Source organism: Anopheles gambiae, chromosome 3 (assembly GCF_943734735.2).
Source record: "Anopheles gambiae chromosome 3, idAnoGambNW_F1_1, whole genome shotgun sequence".
Taxonomy (NCBI): domain Eukaryota; kingdom Metazoa; phylum Arthropoda; class Insecta; order Diptera; family Culicidae; genus Anopheles; species Anopheles gambiae.
In genome coordinates, this window is record NC_064602.1 from 37136569 (window position 1) to 37160057 (window position 23489).

Here is a 23489-nt window from a genome sequence, read left to right on the forward strand (position 1 = left end):
TACTGCTGCTTATTAATAAATTAGGATAATAAGTTACCTTCATTTTTACAAACGTGTTTCAAGCACCATTGATTTATGGATTTCATTTTTTATGCTTTTTACCTAAAAAAGTTAACAATTTGGGTGACTTTACACACTTGAACTAGATTTAAGTATCAAGTAAAAGTATCACTTTCAAGTCGATATTTTGTAAGAACGAAGAAGTCGATCAGTTTTCAACCTCTGATCGTGATTCTTAGTGATTAAAGGACTGTTCTTTTCTCTAAACATTCCATCTAAACTACTAGGAACCATTTCATTGAATCAAAACAATCAATCTTTGCGGAAATCAAATGCTTGTTGCGAGATTTCGTTTTGATTTCAGCCAACACTCCTCATCAGACACTCCAATTGAGCGATTTGGTCCAACACATGATCTCATAGACGCATCACAGTTCACAATCTCCGGAGCACCAAACACGGCATCCCCGGCCATCTCCCATTCACCATCAGTCCGAAAACGGAAATATCGATAGGATGTCCCTGGTGTGCCGTGCTTTCGTTCGCAAAGATTCATTCCCATTCCTTATCCCACGAGCGGTTCCACAGATCGTGTTTGTCCGATTTTAGCAATCACACAGAAGTTTCCTTTTCCGTCCGAAAATGGCCCAAAAATACGGCGACAAATCTTGTCCGGCCCGACAAGTTGGCGTGTGTTTGTCTGTATTTTGTATCGAACTGCCTGTCGCGTGGGTGACGGCCTAAAAGAGTGCCTTACATTGCGATGGCGTAGGACGGAATCGGTCGCTGCCTGGGGGCTGCGAAGGGGAAGGAAGCTGCGAAGGCGGGATTGAATGGTTTGGATACGTTACTACTTCTTTTACTTCCTCTTTATCGCTGTCTCTCTCGCGCTTACATTTCTTGGAACCCGTTGGGAGGTGGTAATGTAGTCGATGTCGCCTTCGCACCGGTGACTCGGTGACACGGAGGTGCTGTGTAACCCGATGCAACACGCTCACGCACCGCACCTTGGGTTGGTGAATCACGCCGGTTTTGTGTTTCTAAATTTGGTATTCTCTCTCTCTGTGATGTGATGGGTGGAAAATTCAACGAAAAAGGGAAATTAAAAAGGGCACCATTCGGTGGATGTTTCCGCAGCATTGCGACGTGTTTTAGAACCTTTCGGCCACATCCGAAACATAATATATCCCCTCTGCCTGTCCGCCGCCGACGATAATGCACGCGCGGGCCGGGATGTTGACGCAACGGACCTAAAAATAGAGCCATTTTTCTTGAAGTTCTTCGCGCATTCCAACGTGCTGCTGTGCTGCCGGCCACTTAAGTGAGAGTGGTCTATCGCTAAGACCGGCGATCACTTCCGTTCCGACGGGATGGGATCTTCTTTCCCGCCGTTTTGCGGGATGCCCTTTGCCGGGAACCGCAATGGGTAAGCAGATCAGATCGATTGCCCGCCGCGGGGTGCGCCGACTTTCGCAACGTACACGCAGCACGGTACGCACACACGTACGCATCGCAGCCCCGGTGGGCTTCATGTTCGGTGCGCGTCATCATACGCGTCGTGGCCGCAAACCGTCGACACACACGTAGGCGTCGCGGGAACACCGCTGCTTCACCGCGACGGCCTTTTCATAATATTTAATTCATGGAGCGAACCGGCGCCGAACTCAGTTCCATCCCGTCCGTCGGCCAGTAAACAAGTGATCTCTACTGCTGCTCCGTGTCCGCGCTCGAAACTGTCCAAGGGCTACCGTGTGTGTGTGTGCGCGTGTGTGTGTATGTACGCCAGTAAACCAGTGCTTAAAACAACATACCGAACCGGCTTCTTCTCGTGCGCGCAGGCGTCAGCGCACCAACTCTCTTTCTCTCGCGCACGTTATCTCGCGCTCAGCGCAAAACAAGGTGTACAGAGAAAGGGCACGAGGTAAAAGGCATCCCCAACCCCCCGACCGACCGTGGGGAGATTCGTGTGACTGTGTGCGTGTGTGTGTGAGTGAGCGGCGGGGTTGTTCGCGTTCGCTCAAAAACGCTGCCCTGCATCACGGCACTGTTCAGTTCGTTCGTGCATTCCGGTCCCAGTGCTGCTAGTAGTGTGACCCTGTGCTGCTGCTGTCTCTCTGTTGCCCCGCTTTGTGCACTGTGTGATCCGACATATCCCCTCCGCACCAACTAAGCACAACGTGATTACCTCATCACGCATCCGCAAAGTGTGTCAACGCATGGCCGCGCGCAGATGGTTGGAAAAGTGATTCTAGCGCGCTAACTGGCCACGGTTAGTGATAACGGGTGCCATCACGCTATCAGTGCAGTGCAAAAGTGTCGTACAGTGGTGAAAGATAACTGAAAAAACACACCCACGCCACAGGGTAATTGAATAATAAGTACGTTAAACGGTAGTGATATTGGTGTGCAATAAGTGATAAAAGTAGAACGCAAAGTGTATCCCGATAAACATGGGGTTGAATAACCGCGACAAGCAGGCAAAGCTGAAAACTCAGAGCCTGCTAGACTCCGAGCGAGCCGGACAGCAAACGGTGACGACGGTAACGGTGGATCATGGTACGGTCGCGATGCCACTGGAGTCGATGGCAACCGTCAGCTCATCGACGGCGAACAACAGCAGTTCGTTCCAGCAGTCGTCATCGTCGTCCTCCTCGACGACCTCGAAGGTCCAGTCCAGTGCAGTGGAAAGTACAGTGCAGCGCAAGTCCTCCGATGGGCGCGTGATCAGTGAAGTGCGTGAGCAAGGCTCCAAGAAGGATGGGCCAAAGTTCAGCACCGTCAGCAGCATGCGCAGTGAGGCTAACCGGGCCAAACAGATCGATAGCTTCATCGAGGAGATACATCACATCGCGAGTGATACGATCGGCTCGACCGCACTGATCGGTGCTCCGGCCGGTATGGAGCTGCCCGCCGGGACGGTCACACAGAAAACGGTGCTGCTCAGTGGTGGTGAAAGTGCGCGCAAGCAATCGTACGTCAGTGAGAGTGTTGGCGGTGGTCATACCACCCTCCAGTCCAGTGTGTCCGGTGATGCTAGTCAGCAGGTGATATCGACCATCGGGCCGAGCAAGATCGAGATCTCGAAAATGGCCCTAGACAGCAGTGCCGTTTCGAGCAGTAGCACCAGCAAAGTCATGCAAAGTAGCAGCAGTGCCATAACGAAGCAAGAGCAGCAGCAATCATCATCATTGTCATCTTCATCGCAGAGTGCGATGCATAGTGAGAAAAATGTGTCCGAATCTAGTGCAATCTCCAGTTCACACAAGTCTGAGTCGAAGCAGAGCAAAAGCTCCCACACGACCTCGTCGTCGTCGTCGTCGTCGAGCACCTGCAAACTGATGTCGAGTGCTCAAAGCAAGGCTCAGTCTGTGTCGGAAACATTCCAATCGTCCGCACATGGTACGAGCGACAGTGCACAGTCCGGACGACAGACGGATACGCTATCAATGAACGGTGGTAGACAGTCGCTGTCCACAGTACAGTCATCACACCTGCCGGACCATTCCACGTACGATCAGAAATCATTCCAGCTGGTGGATGGAGATGGCAAGACCCGCCAGCAGCATGACAGCCAGAGCTACTCGATGGCACAGAGTCAAGCGCCGACCACGAAAATCGTGTACGATTCGGCGGGTAATCAGATCACGAGCACTTCCTCCTCGTACCAAGCCGCGCAGGGCTACAGTACCTCCTCGTTCCAGAGCTCCGACGGAGTCGATTTGTCGATGTCGGCCAAGGACAGTTCCGCTGGAACGGCCAAGCTTCGCCAGACGGCGAACAATCAGAATCAAGTGCTGTACGATACAGCCGGCAACCGGATCACGACCACCGGCTCCTCATCGTATCAAGCGGCGCAAGGTTACAGTTCCTCGTCCTTCCAGAGCTCCGAAGCGATGGATTCAAAGTCATCGAATGACTACATGTCCTCTACCAGTACATCCACGAAGCAGAGTCACAATGTGTCCACTTCCAAGGGTATGACGTCCAGCAGCGCAAAGGACTCTATCATCGACTCAACCACACTGGACAACTACTCGGTGCAGTTGCACGATTCGTCCACCGGTCAGCAACACTCTAACAATATGCTCATGAAAACGGAGTCGGCCCACACCGTGGCCAGCCTTTCGTCGGCACACGACGGACTGGCCAGTACGATCCAGAGCACGCAGCTCATTACGGAATCGGCGAGCGAGGCGCAGCAGCGCCAGCAACACTCGGAGTCGACCAAAACGTACGAAACGTCCTCGCACTATGCGCAGATGGACGAGGAAAGCCGTTCCCGGCGCAAGACGTCCGAGTATCGCGAGCAGCGCGAATCGAATGCCGCCATCCTGAAGCGCAAGATCTATGACGAGCACGGGCGGCGGCTGAACTTGATCGATGAGAAAATTGTGCCGAAAGACATCGTGACGGCGGACCTGCAGGACGACGTGACGAACGTGACCAAAACGTCGTTCGAGGCGAAACTGTTCAACCCGAAGCTGAAGCGATGGGAGCTGGTCGACCAGAAGACGATACTGGAGAAGGACATTACCACCGACATACCGGTGGAGATCGTCCAGGAGCTGGAGGTGGAGCGTCCCGAGCTGGCCAACATCACCACGACGATTCAGATGACGAAGGTTAGTGTTGCTACGCATTGCGGTTGGGTTCTGAAGGTGCTTTTGAACATCACAACTAACATTAATCCCTTAATGTGCTTGTATGTGTAGGTATACGATGCCAAGACCAAGCAGTGGAAAACGATCGATCAGAAGAAGCACATCGATGTGCTGGAAAAGATCACCTTCCTGGAGGAAAGCTCCGGACGCTCGGAGCTGGACGAGTCGGAGCGAACGAAAAACATGAAATCCATGGATATGGTGGTAGGTCTTGACGGAACAAGACACATCTAGATAATTTTAAAAGCTGCATTTTGTACTCGCATTTGTTCTTTCACAGGACCGTGTGACAATCAAGGAGGTGAGCGATCTAAGCGATCAGAAACGAAACCAGATCAACAAAACGTCCAAACGCACAGACCAACAAACCATCCAGGAGCAGTGCATCTGCGAAATCTGTACCTGCGGGTAAGTGTAACAATGAGTGGGGCGACCTCCCTCATGCCCACGTTTTTCTGTCCTCTTATTGGTCTCACGTCTGGCATTCAAACACCCACCAGCGGCATGGGGTACGTTGCATGTCCTTCAAAAGCGTTCAACGCGATCGGAAGAGGAAACTGCAGCGCACAGACGGCGATGCTCGTCCCCCTACTTGGTCGGAATTAATAGCTCCCACTGGTTCACTTCTCCCAATTCCTCCATGTCTCATTCATTTCCCCCCCCCTCCCCTGACCACTTGCCCCCAATCAATGCCGACGACCGTGTGTAAACCTTAAATGGTCAATTGGCAAGATCGCCGTGCTGAGCGTGTTTGCGGTTCGTTTGGTCGCCGTCGTTTCAATTTATGCTCATTTACAATCAACCTACGCGCCTTGCCCGCGATGACATCATCGCGGGTGCTTTGCCACGATTGAGCCCGAGATGCGAGATAGTGGTGTTGCTGGTGGTGGTAGTTGTGCGATCATCATCGGCAGCGCCCGCTGTCAGCAATGTTGGGTGTTATTTATTTAGTTTGTTTTGGTTTGCCTCTTGCCACGGATGCTTTCAGCTGTGAGCTCTTTTGATTCTTCTCTTCACACTTCTTCATTGTGTGGCGATTCCCTTTATGTAGAGGGTTTCTTATGTATTTTTGGCTTTTTGTGATTACAACAAAGCGATGAAATAGGGGTAGTTGTATTTTTTATTTTTCTAAGTAAAATACAAAAACAAAAAACATGATGTATAAAAAATAATTTATTTCGTCGAGTATTTTTAAACTCATATTTTTATGTATTGGACCAATTTTTCTTGGTCAAATGCTTTTTTTAATGACACCACAATTCTCATGTGCCTCTCAAATATAATCAAAAAGCTTTTATCAAGAGAAACTAGTTCACTTAATCCATACCGGTCATGGAATTGATCCCAATCTCTTAAAGGTTTTAGTATTGGTTCCGGAACCATATTTGTCTTGAAACTGATTTTAAACGTATAGCATTCCTGTCCTTGAACTAATCTTATAAAATATTACCCCTGAAACTGATCATGAATCTAAACCTATCCTGAATTTAACTAAGCACTCCCACTGTCTCTAGAGTTGATCCTAACACCATGTCGTTTCCCAAATTAATCTCCAACTAAATCGAATCAATACCGATCCTGGTATGATTCCGGGCACCATTTACACTTCAATGGTTTGATGGCGGGGGGGGGGGGGGGGGAGGGGTGCTCAGAATCCCTGTACTGGGCCCCTATACTTTATGAGTCCCTTCATCCATGGGGCCCCTATCTAGCACAGAAGCTCTTGCTGAGAGTACTGTACAAATTGTTCTATATGCTGGAATTACCATACACGGGGCCCCTACATTGACGGGGCCCCCCGCGGCCGCTCAGTCCGCGCACCGTTAAATCTGCCACTGGGTTTAGGTACTTAGGGGAAAGCGGGGCAAAATGGGCATGTGGGGCAAAATGGGCACCCTCTATTTAAGCATTTTTTGACTACAAAGATACTTTGCAATGCTCAAAATGTATTCATTAGAGTGTTCTATTAACACCATGTAAGTTTCATAACCCTTACATAACAAATAACGAAGAAAAATGCAAAATAAGGTTTAGTAGCATATTGATGTAATTTTTGCCACTTCGAAAATAAGCTTAAACCAGTGTCACAGGGATGCGTTGAAGTTTTACACGATATGTTTTTAGAGATATGATATTTCTATACAATTTGTCTGAAGAAAGCAAGGCGATTGAATACGTATTTTTACTAATATAACAAAAATTACAAAAATGCTTCACGTGGGGCAAAATGGACAGTTACACTTGGGGCAAAATGGGCAGATGCTTTCGACACAGCTTCTAAAGATTCGAATTTGTAGATTTAAACGTGTAAAAACTGTTGTAATTTTGATAGCATATTTTTGTAAGAATTTTAAGGGCTTTTCTGACCAGCAAAACAAAAGATAGAACGAAAATACATTTCACGAAACGTGCGCAAAAGCATAGACCATTACCTAAGCGCAGTTGTTGTGGCCCATTTTGCCCCAGTGTTTTGACGTTTCACACTTTGTTTACATGTGCCCATTTTGCCCTAGGGCTATGCCCATTTTACCATTTTGTCAAAAAAGCTTCTCGAAAAACATCAACTTGTATTTTACATTATTTTAATGTTTTTAAGTTGTTTTCATTCTACGTGGCAATTTTAATCCATAGTTAAATGGTGGAGACATACAATAATGAAAGAGATCATTTTGCCCCGCTTTCTCCTACGTGAGCAACTGATTCCGCTACCATATTTGTCAATGAATCATTTCCGGCATCTTTTTTAAATATTCAGCGCAGTTTTCCGATTAATTAGCCAGCACATAACTTACCATTTTTTATAAATTATAAATTAATTGTGTATATCCTTTTATGAACTTCACATTTCAGACGGCATAACTGCTACAACTGTGGAGGAGGTACTGCAACGACACAAACTAAATCCTCAAAATATACTGCCACGAGCAATTCGGAAAATTTTTACCATCAAGGTAAATTTAATCCAGATATAAACTGTATGTGCACTATAATTATTTTTATTATTTTCTTCTTTTAGAAAATTTCACATCAGAGCTCAGTGCGCAAGCAACGTCGGGAAGACGAGGAACATGGACAATAGAAGATGCAGAAGATCATCTGAATCGAAGGGAATCGTACACGATTGAACATAGCAGCACCGCAAACGAAACATCGGAACGCAGACTCACGTGGACGAAGGATGATTTGGAAAAGGTTGATGTCACGAAGCTTAAAGCTGACTACGTGCGACCAAAACCAATCAAGCATGAAGATAATCTCAAGCCCGAAGGAGCATTTACGGTGCCGGAACGAGCAGGATACACCCCAGGGGAGCGTGTCAAGCCGATAAAACCCGATGACAACCTTCGTCCAGAGGGCGATTTCTCTACTCCAGAGAAGCTTCAGTACAGACCGGCCGAGCGACCAAAGCAGGTTCGACCTGAGGATAACCTCAGACCGGAAGGAGAGTTTGAGAAGCCTGAGAAGCCTCAGTACAGACCGGCCGAGCGTCCGAAGCAGATCAAACCTGAGGATAACCTGCGTACTGAGGGAGAGTTCCAGGCTCCTGAGCGTCCAGAGTATCGTCCTGGAGAACGACCGAAGCCTGTGCGTCACGATGATAATCTTCGTCCCGAGGGAGACTTCGAGCGTCCCGAGAAATCACCATTCCGACCAGCCGAGCGACCGAAGCAGGTTCGTCCTGAAGACAATCTTCGTCCAGAGGGCGAGTTCTCTACTCCAGAGAAGCCTCAGTACAGACCGGCCGAGCGACCGAAGCAGATTCGACCTGAGGATAACCTCAGACCGGAAGGAGACTTCGAGAAGCCTGAGAAGCCTCAGTACAGACCGGCCGAGCGTCCGAAGCAGATCAAACCTGAAGATAACCTGCGTACTGAGGGAGAGTTCCAGGCTCCTGAGCGTCCAGAGTATCGTCCTGGAGAGCGTCCGAAGCCTGTGCGTCACGATGATAATCTTCGTCCCGAGGGAGACTTCGAGCGTCCCGAGAAATCTCCATTCCGACCAGCCGAGCGACCGAAACAGGTTCGTCCTGAGGACAATCTTCGTCCAGAGGGCGAGTTCTCTACTCCAGAGAAGCCTCAGTATAGACCGGCCGAGCGACCGAAGCAGGTTCGACCTGAGGATAACCTCAGACCGGAAGGAGAGTTCGAGAAGCCTGAGAAGCCTCAGTACAGACCGGCCGAGCGTCCGAAGCAGATCAAACCTGAGGATAATCTGCATACTGAGGGTGAGTTCCAGGCTCCTAAGCGTCCAGAGTATCGTCCTGGGGAACGACCGAAGCCTGTGCGTCACGATGATAATCTTCGTCCCGAGGGAGACTTCGAGCGTCCCGAGAAATCACCATTCCGACCAGCCGAGCGACCGAAGCAGGTTCGTCCTGAGGACAATCTTCGTCCAGAGGGCGATTTCTCTACTCCAGAGAAGCCTCAGTACAGACCGGCCGAGCGTCCAAAACAGGTTCGTCCTCAAGATAACCTCAAGCCCGAAGGTGATTTCGAACGACCTCAGCCTACGATTGTAGGAAAGGCCGAGAGAGCTCAGATTGTTCGTCACGAGGACAATCTGTATATGGAAGGCAACTTCGAACGTACTGAGAAAACGGTTTACATATCTGGCGAGCGACCGAAGCCCATAAGACCTGATGATAATCTTCGTCCCGAGGGAGACTTCGAGCGTCCCGAGAAATCACCATTTCGACCAGCCGAGCGACCGAAGCAGGTTCGTCCTGAGGACAATCTTCGTCCAGAGGGCGAGTTCTCTACCCCAGAGAAGCCTCAGTACAGACCGGCCGAGCGTCCGAAGCAGATCAAACCTGAAGATAATCTGCGTACTGAGGGTGAGTTCCAGGCTCCTGAGCGTCCAGAGTATCGTCCTGGAGAGCGACCGAAGCCCATAAGACCTGATGATAATCTTCGTCCAGAGGGAGACTTCGAGCGTCCCGAGAAATCTCCATTCCGACCAGCCGAGCGACCGAAGCAGGTTCGTCCTGAGGACAATCTTCGTCCAGAGGGCGAGTTCTCTACTCCAGAGAAGCCTCAGTACAAATCGGCCGAGCGACCGAAGCAGGTTCGTCCTCAAGATAACCTCAGACCGGAAGGAGACTTCGAGAAGCCTGAGAAGCCTCAGTACAGACCGGCCGAGCGTCCGAAGCAGATCAAACCTGAAGATAACCTGCGTACTGAGGGAGAATTCCAGACTCCTGAGCGTCCAGAGTATCGTCCTGGAGAGCGACCGAAGCCCATAAGACCTGATGATAATCTTCGTCCTGAAGGAGACTTCGAGCGTCCCGAGAAATCTCCATTCCGACCAGCCGAGCGACCGAAGCAGGTTCGTCCTGAGGACAATCTTCGTCCAGAGGGCGAGTTCTCTACTCCAGAGAAGCCTCAGTATAGACCGGCCGAGCGTCCAAATCAGGTTCGTCCTCAAGATAACCTGAAGCCCGAAGGTGATTTCGAACGACCTCAGCCTACGATTGTAGGAAAGGCCGAGAGAGCTCAGATTGTTCGTCACGAGGACAATCTGTATATGGAAGGCAACTTCGAACGTACTGAGAAAACGGTTTACATATCTGGCGAGCGACCGAAGCCCATAAGACCTGATGATAATCTTCGTCCCGAGGGAGACTTCGAGCGTCCCGAGAAATCACCATTCCGACCAGCCGAGCGACCAAAGCAGGTTCGTCCTGAGGACAATCTTCGTCCAGAGGGCGAGTTCTCTACTCCAGAGAAGCCTCAGTACAGACCGGCCGAGCGTCCGAAGCAGGTTCGACCTGAGGATAACCTCAGACCGGAAGGAGAGTTCGAGAAGCCTGAGAAGCCTCAGTACAGACCGGCCGAGCGTCCGAAGCAGATCAAACCTGAGGATAATCTGCGTACTGAGGGTGAGTTCCAGACTCCTGAGCGTCCAGAGTATCGTCCTGGAGAGCGACCGAAGCCCATAAGACCTGATGATAATCTTCGTCCAGAGGGAGGCTTCGAGCGTCCCGAGAAATCTCCATTCCGACCAGCCGAGCGACCGAAGCAGGTTCGTCCTGAGGACAATCTTCGTCCAGAGGGCGAGTTCTCTACTCCAGAGAAGCCTCAGTACAGACCGGCCGAGCGACCGAAGCAGGTTCGACCTGAGGATAACCTCAGACCGGAAGGAGACTTCGAGAAGCCTGAGAAGCCTCAGTACAGACCGGCCGAGCGTCCGAAGCAGATCAAACCTGAGGATAATCTGCGTACTGAGGGTGAGTTCCAGACTCCTGAGCGTCCAGAGTATCGTCCTGGAGAGCGACCGAAGCCCATAAGACCTGATGATAATCTTCGTCCCGAGGGAGACTTCGAGCGTCCCGAGAAATCTCCATTCCGACCAGCCGAGCGACCGAAGCAGGTTCGTCCTGAGGACAATCTTCGTCCAGAGGGCGAGTTCTCTACTCCAGAGAAGCCTCAGTACAGACCGGCCGAGCGTCCGAAGCAGGTTCGACCTGAGGATAACCTCAGACCGGAAGGAGAGTTCGAGAAGCCTGAGAAGCCTCAGTACAGACCGGCCGAGCGTCCGAAGCAGATCAAACCTGAGGATAACCTGCGTACTGAGGGAGAGTTCCAGGCTCCTGAGCGTCCAGAGTATCGTCCTGGAGAGCGTCCGAAGCCTGTGCGTCACGATGATAATCTTCGTCCCGAGGGAGACTTCGAGCGTCCCGAGAAATCTCCATTCCGACCAGCCGAGCGACCGAAGCAGGTTCGTCCTGAGGACAATCTTCGTCCAGAGGGCGAGTTCTCTACTCCAGAGAAGCTTCAGTACAAATCGGCCGAGCGACCGAAGCAGGTTCGTCCTCAAGATAACCTCAGATCGGAAGGAGACTTCGAGAAGCCTGAGAAGCCTCAGTACAGACCGGCCGAGCGTCCGAAGCAGATCAAACCTGAAGATAACCTGCGTACTGAAGGAGAATTCCAGACTCCTGAGCGTCCAGAGTATCGTCCTGGAGAGCGACCGAAGCCCATAAGACCTGATGATAATCTTCGTCCTGAAGGAGACTTCGAGCGTCCCGAGAAATCTCCATTCCGACCAGCCGAGCGACCGAAGCAGGTTCGTCCTGAGGACAATCTTCGTCCAGAGGGCGAGTTCTCTACTCCAGAGAAGCCTCAGTATAGACCGGCCGAGCGACCGAAGCAGGTTCGACCTGAGGATAACCTCAGACCGGAAGGAGACTTCGAGAAGCCTGAGAAGCCTCAGTTCAGACCGGCCGAGCGTCCGAAGCAGATCAAACCTGAAGATAACCTGCGTACTGAAGGAGAATTCCAGACTCCTGAGCGTCCAGAGTATCGTCCTGGAGAGCGACCGAAGCCTGTGCGTCACGATGATAATCTTCGTCCCGAGGGAGACTTCGAGCGTCCCGAGAAATCTCCATTCCGACCAGCCGAGCGACCGAAGCAGGTTCGTCCTGAAGACAATCTTCGTCCAGAGGGCGATTTCTCTACTCCAGAGAAGCCTCAGTACAGACCGGCCGAGCGTCCGAAGCAAGTTCGTCCTCAAGATAACCTCAAGCCCGAAGGTGATTTCGAACGACCTCAGCCTACGATTGTAGGAAAGGCCGAGAGAGCTCAGATTGTTCGTCACGAGGACAATCTGTATATGGAAGGCAACTTCGAACGTACTGAGAAAACGGTTTACATATCTGGCGAACGACCGAAGCCCATAAGACCTGATGATAATCTTCGTCCCGAGGGAGACTTCGAGCGTCCCGAGAAATCACCATTCCGACCAGCCGAGCGACCGAAGCAGGTTCGTCCTGAGGACAATCTTCGTCCAGAGGGCGAGTTCTCTACTCCAGAGAAGCCTCAGTACAGACCGGCCGAGCGTCCGAAGCAGGTTCGACCTGAGGATAACCTCAGACCGGAAGGAGACTTCGAGAAGCCTGAGAAGCCTCAGTACAGACCGGCCGAGCGTCCGAAGCAGATCAAACCTGAGGATAATCTGCGTACTGAGGGTGAGTTCCAGACTCCTGAGCGTCCAGAGTATCGTCCTGGAGAGCGACCGAAGCCTGTGCGTCACGATGATAATCTTCGTCCCGAGGGAGACTTCGAGCGTCCCGAGAAATCACCATTCCGACCAGCCGAGCGACCGAAGCAGGTTCGTCCTGAGGACAATCTTCGTCCAGAGGGCGATTTCTCTACTCCAGAGAAGCCTCAGTACAGACCGGCCGAGCGTCCAAAACAGGTTCGTCCTCAAGATAACCTCAAGCCCGAAGGTGATTTCGAACGACCTCAGCCTACGATTGTAGGAAAGGCCGAGAGAGCTCAGATTGTTCGTCACGAGGACAATCTGTATATGGAAGGCAACTTCGAACGTACTGAGAAAACGGTTTACATATCTGGCGAGCGACCGAAGCCCATAAGACCTGATGATAATCTTCGTCCCGAGGGAGACTTCGAGCGTCCCGAGAAATCACCATTCCGACCAGCCGAGCGACCGAAGCAGGTTCGTCCTGAGGACAATCTTCGTCCAGAGGGCGAGTTCTCTACTCCAGAGAAGCCTCAGTACAGACCGGCCGAGCGTCCGAAGCAGGTTCGACCTGAGGATAACCTCAGACCGGAAGGAGACTTCGAGAAGCCTGAGAAGCCTCAGTACAGACCGGCCGAGCGTCCGAAGCAGATCAAACCTGAGGATAATCTGCGTACTGAGGGTGAGTTCCAGACTCCTGAGCGTCCAGAGTATCGTCCTGGGGAACGACCGAAGCCTGTGCGTCACGATGATAATCTTCGTCCCGAGGGAGACTTCGAGCGTCCCGAGAAATCTCCATTCCGACCAGCCGAGCGACCGAAGCAGGTTCGTCCTGAGGACAATCTTCGTCCAGAGGGCGAGTTCTCTACTCCAGAGAAGCCTCAGTACAGACCGGCCGAGCGTCCAAAACAGGTTCGTCCTCAAGATAACCTCAAGCCCGAAGGTGATTTCGAACGACCTCAGCCTACGATTGTAGGAAAGGCCGAGAGAGCTCAGATTGTTCGTCACGAGGACAATCTGTACATGGAAGGCAACTTCGAACGTACTGAGAAAACGGTTTACATATCTGGCGAGCGACCGAAGCCCATAAGACCTGATGATAATCTTCGTCCCGAGGGAGACTTCGAGCGTCCCGAGAAATCACCATTCCGACCAGCCGAGCGACCGAAGCAGGTTCGTCCTGAGGACAATCTTCGTCCAGAGGGCGAGTTCTCTACTCCAGAGAAGCCTCAGTACAGACCGGCCGAGCGACCGAAGCAGGTTCGGCCTGAGGATAACCTCAGACCGGAAGGAGAGTTCGAGAAGCCTGAGAAGCCTCAGTACAGACCGGCCGAGCGTCCGAAGCAGATCAAACCTGAGGATAACCTGCGTTCTGAGGGAGAGTTTCAGACTCCTGAGCGTCCAGAGTATCGTCCTGGAGAACGACCGAAGCCTGTGCGTCACGATGATAATCTTCGTCCCGAGGGAGACTTCGAGCGTCCCGAGAAATCACCATTCCGACCAGCCGAGCGACCGAAGCAGGTTCGTCCTGAGGACAATCTTCGTCCAGAGGGCGATTTCTCTACTCCAGAGAAGCCTCAGTACAGACCGGCCGAGCGTCCAAAACAGGTTCGTCCTCAAGATAACCTCAAGCCCGAAGGTGATTTCGAACGACCTCAGCCTACGATTGTAGGAAAGGCCGAGAGAGCTCAGATTGTTCGTCACGAGGACAATCTGTATATGGAAGGCAACTTCGAACGTACTGAGAAAACGGTTTACATATCTGGCGAGCGACCGAAGCCCATAAGACCTGATGATAATCTTCGTCCCGAGGGAGACTTCGAGCGTCCCGAGAAATCACCATTCCGACCAGCCGAGCGACCGAAGCAGGTTCGTCCTGAGGACAATCTTCGTCCAGAGGGCGAGTTCTCTACTCCAGAGAAGCCTCAGTACAGACCGGCCGAGCGTCCGAAGCAGGTTCGACCTGAGGATAACCTCAGACCGGAAGGAGACTTCGAGAAGCCTGAGAAGCCTCAGTACAGACCGGCCGAGCGTCCGAAGCAGATCAAACCTGAGGATAACCTGCGTTCTGAGGGAGAGTTCCAGACTCCTGAGCGTCCAGAGTATCGTCCTGGAGAACGACCGAAGCCTGTGCGTCACGATGATAATCTTCGTCCCGAGGGAGACTTCGAGCGTCCCGAGAAATCACCATTCCGACCAGCCGAGCGACCGAAGCAGGTTAGACCGGAAGATAATCTTAAACCAGAGGGAAGTTTTGAAAAACCAGAGAAGCCTCAGTACAGACCGGCAGAAAGACCGAAGCAAGTGAAACCTCTGGACAATCTTAGGCCAGAAGGAGACTTCGAACGCCCGAAACCAACACCAGTTGGTAAACCCGATCGTGCCCAGATCGTGAAGCATGAGGATAACTTGCGAGTCGAAGGAAACTTTGAAAGAGTAGAAAAAACAGTATTTGTAGCTGGCGAACGTCCAAAACCGATAAAGCCTGATGATAATCTACGCCCAGAAGGAGATTTTATGACTCCGGAAAAACAACAGTTCCGTCCGGCTGAGCGTCCGAAACAGATCAAACCTCAGGACAATCTGCGCCCCGAAGGAGACTTCGAACGTCCACAAAAGTCCCCGATCGGCCCTGGTGAACGTCCCAAACCGATCAGACACGATGACAATCTACGGCCGGAGGGATCATTCGAAAGACCAGAAAAGGCTACGTTCAAACCAGCGGAACGGCCCAAACAAATACGCCCGGAGGATAATTTGCGTACCGAGGGTGAGTTTGAGAAGCCCGAAAAGCCACAGTTCCGGCCGGCCGAGCGTCCGAAGCAGGTAAAACCGCAGGATAATCTGCAAATCGAGGGCGACTACAACACGTTCAAGGAGTACACGGAACAGAAGCAGCGCAAGGAAGCCATACTAAAGGAGGTGCATGAACCGGGCATCGCCGACGGTGCGGTACTGGTGACCACGCAAACGGTCACCACCATCCTGAAGGGAGAGAAGAAGCAGCCCACCGGCAGACAGGTCACTAGCAACGAGGTGCACGATCACGCCACCCGCTCCGAGTCAGAGTCATTCACGCACAGCCACAGCCAGCATCAGCAGCAACACCATACCAGTGAGCAGGTCTCTAGTTCTACTGCCATCAATCGAGCGCAGCGCATTGAAGCTAGCACCAACGAACGCGATCAAACAACCTCGCAACGATCTGCGACGAAACATTCGCAATCGATTCATGACGTTTCGGGCCGAAATGTTGCCGAATCGATTACCAATCACAGCCAGCATCACGTGGTTAATGGCAAAACGGTTGTCGGCGGAATGACGGAGCACCAGAGCCATAGCAGCCACAGCCTGAAGTCTTCATCCTCCAGCTCGAAGGTGCATCAGACAAGCTCCTCCACCATGCAGCAACATTCATCAGCCATCAAGAGCAGCAGCAGCAGCAGCAGCAATACTCATCAACACCAGGAGTCTCTTCATCAGCTACAGCACGGAGAGACACGTCACACGCGCACAAACGGTACGATCGTAACAGGCGATGATGGAGGCCCACTGCCGGGAGGAGTTCAGCATCACACACGCGAACAAATGACCGGGTCACAGGTTTCTTCCTCCAGCAGCAAGGTCGTAATTGATGGAAAAGTCGTAACGGATAAATCCGCATCGTCGAAGCTCGCGTCCGAAAAGCTTGCAATCGACGGGGTCGTCGTAACGGATAAAAGCTTCGTCGAACGCCAGAAAACAGGGTTCGATGGTATGGAAAGCATCTCTAACGTACAGACCACAGGACAGAATGTACATGGGGCAACAAGCAGCAACCTCCAGGACACGACCTCCACTTCCACGGGCAGCCATTCGTCTACAAAGACGCAGTCTCAAACACGCTCGACGAACAATATCATTCACGCCGAATCATCCACCAACGGACACCCAGTCGGGCGACGTAACGGTTCACTGACCACCTCAAGCCAGGCCGGATCCGGCCAGATGGCGGAAACACAGGTGAAGAAACTGATCGGTGGAAAATGGGTCACCAAGACGATCAAAACGGAAAGCAAGTCATTCGCTCAGGATCATCATCAACATGGAGCAGTGCACGGCGATAGTAAGATGGTGCATTCGGATCACGTGGCACGTCAGCAGCATCAGACGCAGAGTGCCGGTACGGAAATGTACTCTCACTCCATATCCACCTCCAGCTCGTCGGTTAGCAAATCTCAATCGAGCAGTACGATCGTGAGTGATAAGACCGTACAACGGGGAGTGCGTGAAACGACCGTGTCTGCCGGTTCGCCTTCTGGCCGCCCTGCAGCAGGAGCACGTGGAGGCTCTAGCATTGTGTTGGGTGAGTCCACCATTGATAGTAGCTCTTCCAAGCGACAGCAGACAAGCACCACCACCAAGCTGATTGGAGGAAAGCTCGTCCACGTGACAAACGCCAGCGATAGCAATAACAACAGTTCCGCCGGCAAAGCGTCTGCCCAGAACGCATCGAATGCTCACCACTCTTCGCTGCAGGAGCAGCTGTCCTCCCAGACCGCGTCCTCCACATCCACAGCCTCGAACGTGATGAAGTCGAGCCGAACGAGTGAATCAAGCACCACCCGCAACACGAGCACGATCGGACAGCAGTCCTCCACGTCACAGCAGCAGCAGCAGCAGCAGTACAATCGGAAGAACACCTTCGCGTCGTCAGAGAACGTGAACAACTCGATCCTCTGCCGACCGGCGCAAACGTCCACCGCCACCACAACGCAGCACGGCGCCAATGGGGTGGCCGGTGGCATGAGCGTATCCGGCTCGATCCAGCGCAAGAGCATCTCGAACCTGAACGACAGCGCCATGTACTCGACGACGAACCGCACCAGCTACAGCTCGCTGCACCGCCGCGGCAAGGAATCGGCCGAATCGAGAATGCAGGACTACGTGAAGACGCTCGAAACGGGAACCATCACCAACCGGACGGTGCGTGGCCAACCGTGTCCACCACCGACGCTGGCCGGTACGGGTCTATCGAACAGCAGTAGCACCGTGACCGCGAGCTCCTCCACCAGCATGTCGGCGGCGAATCAGAAATCGCTGCGCGACTACCACTCCGCCATGAACGTCACGCGCAGCTCGTCGACCAAAGCGAACGCGTCCAGCATCTCGTTCGGGGACGACAAGTTCCACGGTACCAGCTCGTACAAGGTGCAGTACATCCAGCAGCACGAAGGGCGCTGCCCGGCCGCCGCACACGACAACATGAAGCTGTCGAAGGTCACCAAACAGCACACGTACTATGTGCGGGACAAGAAGTAGGCGGAGATCGTTAGAGTTGCAGTGGCATAAATGTTTTGGATTATTGTTTTTTTTTTTAATATTGTTTTTGTTTTAATGCTTTTTATATCGTTTTGGATGTGATCCAGTGTTACAGTCTGATACACACATGCGTTTAGCATTTCAGTGAACATTTTATCATCGACTCATTATTACAACGAAGCGCGTGGAAGGAGCGTTGGTTCACTGCCAACCTCTTCACAGCAAGACTAATTGTCAACGATATAAGCTACCCATTATATACTACATTATATTATTCACAACATGTCATTATAGCTTATGCTTTTTTTTAATAAAAAACAAAATAAAAATAACATAACTATGTACGCTGGTGTGTTGTATCTTGTACTGTAGGCGAGAGAAAGAAATCAAGAAGAGAATAAAGGATTGTTCAGGGGTTCTCATAATGTTGGGACACTTTCGTGACTCTTTCATACTGCAAAATTAATTACACGTGATGAATTAACTACAGGCGTCCCCCGAGTTACGACCCCCTCGAGTTACGACGATTCGCAGATACGACGATTTTGATTTTGACATTTAGAAGTTGTAATTGAGACGAAATTGATGTATTTTTTTTGAATTTCTTTGCTGATAATCGTTACAAATACATTTCCACAGATTCTGCAACTCCCCGGTCTTGAATATCTATATTGTGTAAACGGCTTTTGGTGTAAACTAATACATTATTGTACATTATTTTAAATAAAATACACGATTTCATAGATTCCGACTCTTCAATTTCAGTTATGAACTTTATATTCACAGATATTCGACATACGACTATTTCGAGTTACGCCTTCCTTTGGGACATTTTTTTCGGTCCCAAATACAGTCGTATCTCGGGGGACACCTGTACATGAATCTAACTCTGTGGCATCCTTTGTCATCCTATTGGATTCCTGTTACATAAAGATAATTTTCCCTCAAAGTCAAGAAAGTGTTCCAAAATTATGAGAACCCTTCATTATGAAATCCCTGTTAAGGGTTGCTCACGAGGATTTCTAATGAACTGCAAGTACAGAAAGATGTAAGGACATTAGGACAAGATCACAAGAATCCTAAAGAGAAGAAACTGGCTGTAATATTTAGAGGAAAACAGCGTATAATAAGGCAAGACGTATAATAAAAAAAGGTGTGAAGTTACTCTGTTCAGGGATTGCGGAAAGACCCACAAAAGTATCACACTGAAGGTTAAGAATCAAAAGTAAATTGCATTATGCGCTACATACAACAGCATGGTCCTTGCTCTACAAATCTCAGTTGTTCTATAAATGTTCTAACTCTATCGTTTACTTCAAAATGGACAGATTTTGTTGTCATTTATGTTAATCTGTTCAAATATGCAAATATGTCAGCAAATCGGTGAGCAAAGTATGATGTTTTGGATGAACCTCACTTACAGAAATAGTTTTCCTGCACATGAAGTGCAGTACAAACTTGACCCCAAACTCCCGAACTTCACTATCCTCCATTGGCATCCGGGTTTGGCGCCATGGAACACAAATTCAAAAGAATAATTTCGCCCTCCCAAACAATGTGGTACACTTCCTGCGTGCCACCCCGCTCCGCAACTCGCCATTTGACATAATAATCCAGACCGAGATTCATATCGTTCTTTGTTTTTCCTTTACCCCTATCGTTAGCTTTTCATGCTGCCTCATTCCGGTTCATCCAACCGGAACGACAACAAGTGCATACACGCGAACCCTAGCCCACCCGAACCGTGCCGGTGCCACCTGCTCCAACCAGAGGGCTGCAAAAACATATTTTCCCTTTAATTTTCTAAAAGAAACACGAAAATAAAGCAAAAAGGGAAACAGACGGGCCAGTGCAAATGTGCATTTCTAGACGCGAAATCCGGTGAAAGAATGTACCCTACCCCCCCCCCCCCCCCCTTCTCTTCTGCCCAAAGGGGATGCCTGTTTTGGGTGACACGGGGAAGCGGAAACGCGGGAACGAGGTGAAGGTCTTTGCACCGTTCTTCCGGCAAACCATGACGTTTCATGTCGGCGGGCGACAACAAGTCGTCGTTTTTCTTTCCATCATGAATTGGCAGCGCATGAATCGTGAGAGTGAGTGAGCGGTTGAATGAGCGAGAGAGAGTGAGAGAGGAAGAGAGCGAGACACGGCCATCCCGTACTACCGTTTATGCACCAAAGGGGGGAGGGAATTTATGTGGTGCACGTCACCCGATGTCACGCTTTTGGTACATAATGTACGATTTTATGCATTAAATGATAAGTTTGTAGAATGGGAGGTAGTTTTGATTTTGTTCATTTAAATATACAGTCATTTAACAACAAGCGTTGTTGGTTACTATTGGAAAACGAAGCACAATATAGTAGTGAATATCTGCTTGTTCGTTGTTTAATTGTTTCCATGACATGTGTTTATTTATTTCTCCAGTTCTTTTTTAAAAAGCTTTCTGTTGGTTCGTTATGTTGTTCACACAGTTTTCTCTTATAGTTTTTGTTCTTTCAAGCCGATTCCTTTTTACAGTGTGTACACTTTCATTTTCTTAGGATTAATAATACTCATGCCTTTTGAGTTTATTTTGCACATTTTCTTTATTGATATTTATTATTCCTTTTTTTCGTGTTATTTCCTTTTTAACATTTCCTTTTTGTTTCATGATTCATTATCATTTTGCTTATTTTTCGTACTTATTCGATTTCTTACTTGTTTCTTTTAGCTCCATTATTTGGCTTCGATTACATTACTATGGCCTATTATTTTTTAGAAAATCTTGTCTAGACTTTTGTGCAAAAGTCTACTCATTTGGGCGTAGGCAAAAACTATTTGAATAACATTTTCAATTTAAATTCCCATAGTACATCCGTTAACTTGCACGACTTAACAAACATCTCCGTCGTGGGTTCAAACCTCATATGAACCGTCCTTCCCGTAGTAAGGAGTGACTATACGGCTGCGTGCAACTAAAAAAATATCGAAAGCTTGTATAGACCGGCATAAACATGCGGGTCGGTACGCCAAAAAGAAAAAGAAATACATATTTACTGACGACAAACAGAGAAATAACTACTAACGCTAGCTCCATTTTTGTTAATGTGTGTTTTTATCAATAGTCCCCAATCGGCCTGATTGTTCCGGAATATTTAAGTTGTTTCTTGTTGTTGTTAAAATTAGTAGTTGGCAAGCAATTTGAGTGTAAAGTAGTTAATTTTATTAATTTTTAATGCTATTGTTACATTTTTGCTATTACCAACATTTGTCCAACTTTTCCCCGACTTTTCACCCATAGTGGTAACTACTTTGCATTGCCACCCTCATCAGAGCATGCACACATCGTCACAGTTTCCCCCGTTGTTAGACGCTCTCGCAAACTCATACTCACATACACACACATATACACCCTACCGATTGGTAGTAGTAGTGCGCACACTCCCGCAAAACACACAAAGAAAGAAGAAGCAAAAAAGAAACAGACGCGCGCTCTGGAGAGCCGATGTTTTACGACATCTTCGTCATCTCGGCGCGCGCGGCGTCAATCTTTGCAACCCAACGGCTGGCCAGCTTTTGTCAGTAGTTCGCCATCCATCTGTCGGGCCGCGTGTAGTGCGTGCGCGCGTGGAGCGTACATGTGGGAACGTGCATGTGTTCGTACGTGCCTTTGTGTGTGTGTGTGTGTGTGCAAGTGTCAAAAAACGCTCGTTTACGACCGAATTGAATGATTTGACTGGAGAGAAGAAAAGGTGAATTCACAGGTGTTTGCATGAGAATTGGTGCACAAGTGCGTGCGTGCGTGTGTGTGTTGATTTTTTTCTTCGGAAAGCAGCAACTGCAAGGTTCGTGTCCAGTTGGCAACAAGCGGCAACCCATGGAGACGCCCAGTTTTTGGTCAAAGAAGTAGCGAGGAAGCGAAGAATGAAAAGTGTTTACTTTCACGTGCTTCCCGAAAGTCCCGCAACCGTGGCCCGTGGTTGTGTGCGTGTGCTAAAACGTCGGCGGCCGCACGATACGCGACCGGTTTGTGGTGGTTACACTTCCTGGAAACCCCCGCGTGTCTCGTGTAAGTAGTTGCTTGGTGGTCGTCGTTAGTACATGTCAGTTAATTTTGACAGCTTTCCATGTGGCTGTGTGCGACCGCGGTGGCGATGCACCTCGTTTGCCAGTGTGTGTGTGTGTGCGTATTGGAAAGGTAGGCGCTGAGAAGCACGTTTTTCGCAGAAGCGCACAGGTACACACACAAAGAAAAAAAAGGTGGGGGAGAGAATGACGTTTCGTGCTTTCTATGTTCACTTCCTTGTTGCGAAGGGATGAACGAACTCGGGCAGGTTTGCTAGCGCCCATTTGTGTAGAGTTGGATCCTGGTCCTGTTTCATCCCTTTAAAAGGAAAGGATTCCCATTACTGTTTCGCTTTTGGCCACGGTGAAAGGCTTGCTCACTCCCGTGGTCGCGTATCAATTTTTCATCCCCCCCCCCCCCCTCTCTCTCTCTCTCTCTCTCTCTCTCTCTCTCTCTCTCTCTCTCTCTCTCTCTCTCTCTCTCTTTGTGTCAATCGAGCAGGCCATGCTGCTATCGTGTGCAGTGCAAAGTAAACTACCCGCACTGTCCGCCCTTCTCATCCCACTTTTGGGGGGGCGTTCCTCACCTAGCAACACGCAGTCACGCGCGCACGGTACATTGACCTCGAATTGCTCCCGAAGCTCGAGTTCAAGAGGAGGGAATATTTATTTTATCGGAAGACCCAACGAGTGAAGACAGTGCAAACAGTGCACACAGCCACACACAGAGTAACATGTACGGCGTGAGACGGTGGCGGCACAGATGAGCTAATCGTACGCGCGGCCTACATCAAGATGAGAATCATTACGTTTTTATTCTGCGCTTCCGTCATACCAGCTGGCCGTCGATGGGTTGATTTCGGCAAACGCTGCCCCCCCCCCCTTGCGGCGCACCGTATCACCCTGTTTGTCCTTTTTTTCTTTCTTGTTTGGCACATGGGTGAATGGGGGGGGGGGGGGGTGTATGTGTTTTTATTGTTTTTGCCGATATTGACGTTCCGGGGAGATGGATTAGCAATTGATGAACCAACAACACACACACATTGTCCGCTGCCGGTTCCATTCTTTGGCATCGTGTCATGTGCGGGTGTGTGTGTCTGTTTGTGTGTCCGTGTGTGTGGAACTTTCCCCTTTACTCTTCTCTTCCCATTTTCGCCGGCTGGTTAATAGCTTTTTTATAACTTTCGTGGCGTGCGCGGGTTACGCACGGGAAAGATAGATGTGCCATGTGCCTGGTGACCAACGCCGTAAGTCGTGACCGCCGGGGTCGTCAAGGACTTATCGGTTCGGGCCGTTTGGCTTGTGTGTATGCAGATGTTTCGGTTTTTTCTTTCTTTCTTTTTCCTCCAGATTGCGAGAAACTTTGGCATGTAGTAATAATTGATTGTTGTAAAAGGGATTTTCCGTTTGATGATGAGGGCCGCTGTTTGATGTTTCGGAGCATGTTGTTGGCTGCTGAAGTGGCCAGTCCACGCAACCCCACACACGATTTATGTTGTC

The 23489-nt window shown here is 50.1% G+C and overlaps 2 protein-coding genes across 2 annotated transcripts in view; both read left to right on the forward strand.

Moving 5' to 3' along the window:
- Positions 1-1662: 1662 nt before the first annotated feature.
- On the forward strand, positions 1663-18286 carry LOC1279014 (titin). The gene is made up of 5 exons (XM_061654141.1): positions 1663-4622; positions 4713-4865; positions 4942-5069; positions 7512-7612; positions 7678-18286. Exons 1-5 carry the CDS (start codon positions 2451-2453, stop codon positions 17940-17942), a joined length of 12819 nt encoding a protein of 4272 aa, XP_061510125.1. The 5' UTR covers positions 1663-2450; the 3' UTR covers positions 17943-18286.
- Positions 18287-21491: 3205 nt separating this feature from the next.
- Positions 21492-23489, forward strand: part of LOC1279018 (kelch-like protein 17) — a 40006-nt gene continuing 38008 nt past the window's right edge. The window contains exon 1 of the mRNA XM_061662235.1: positions 21492-21993. The gene's annotated coding sequence lies outside the window, so the exon portion shown is untranslated. The remainder of the gene's footprint in view (positions 21994-23489) is intronic.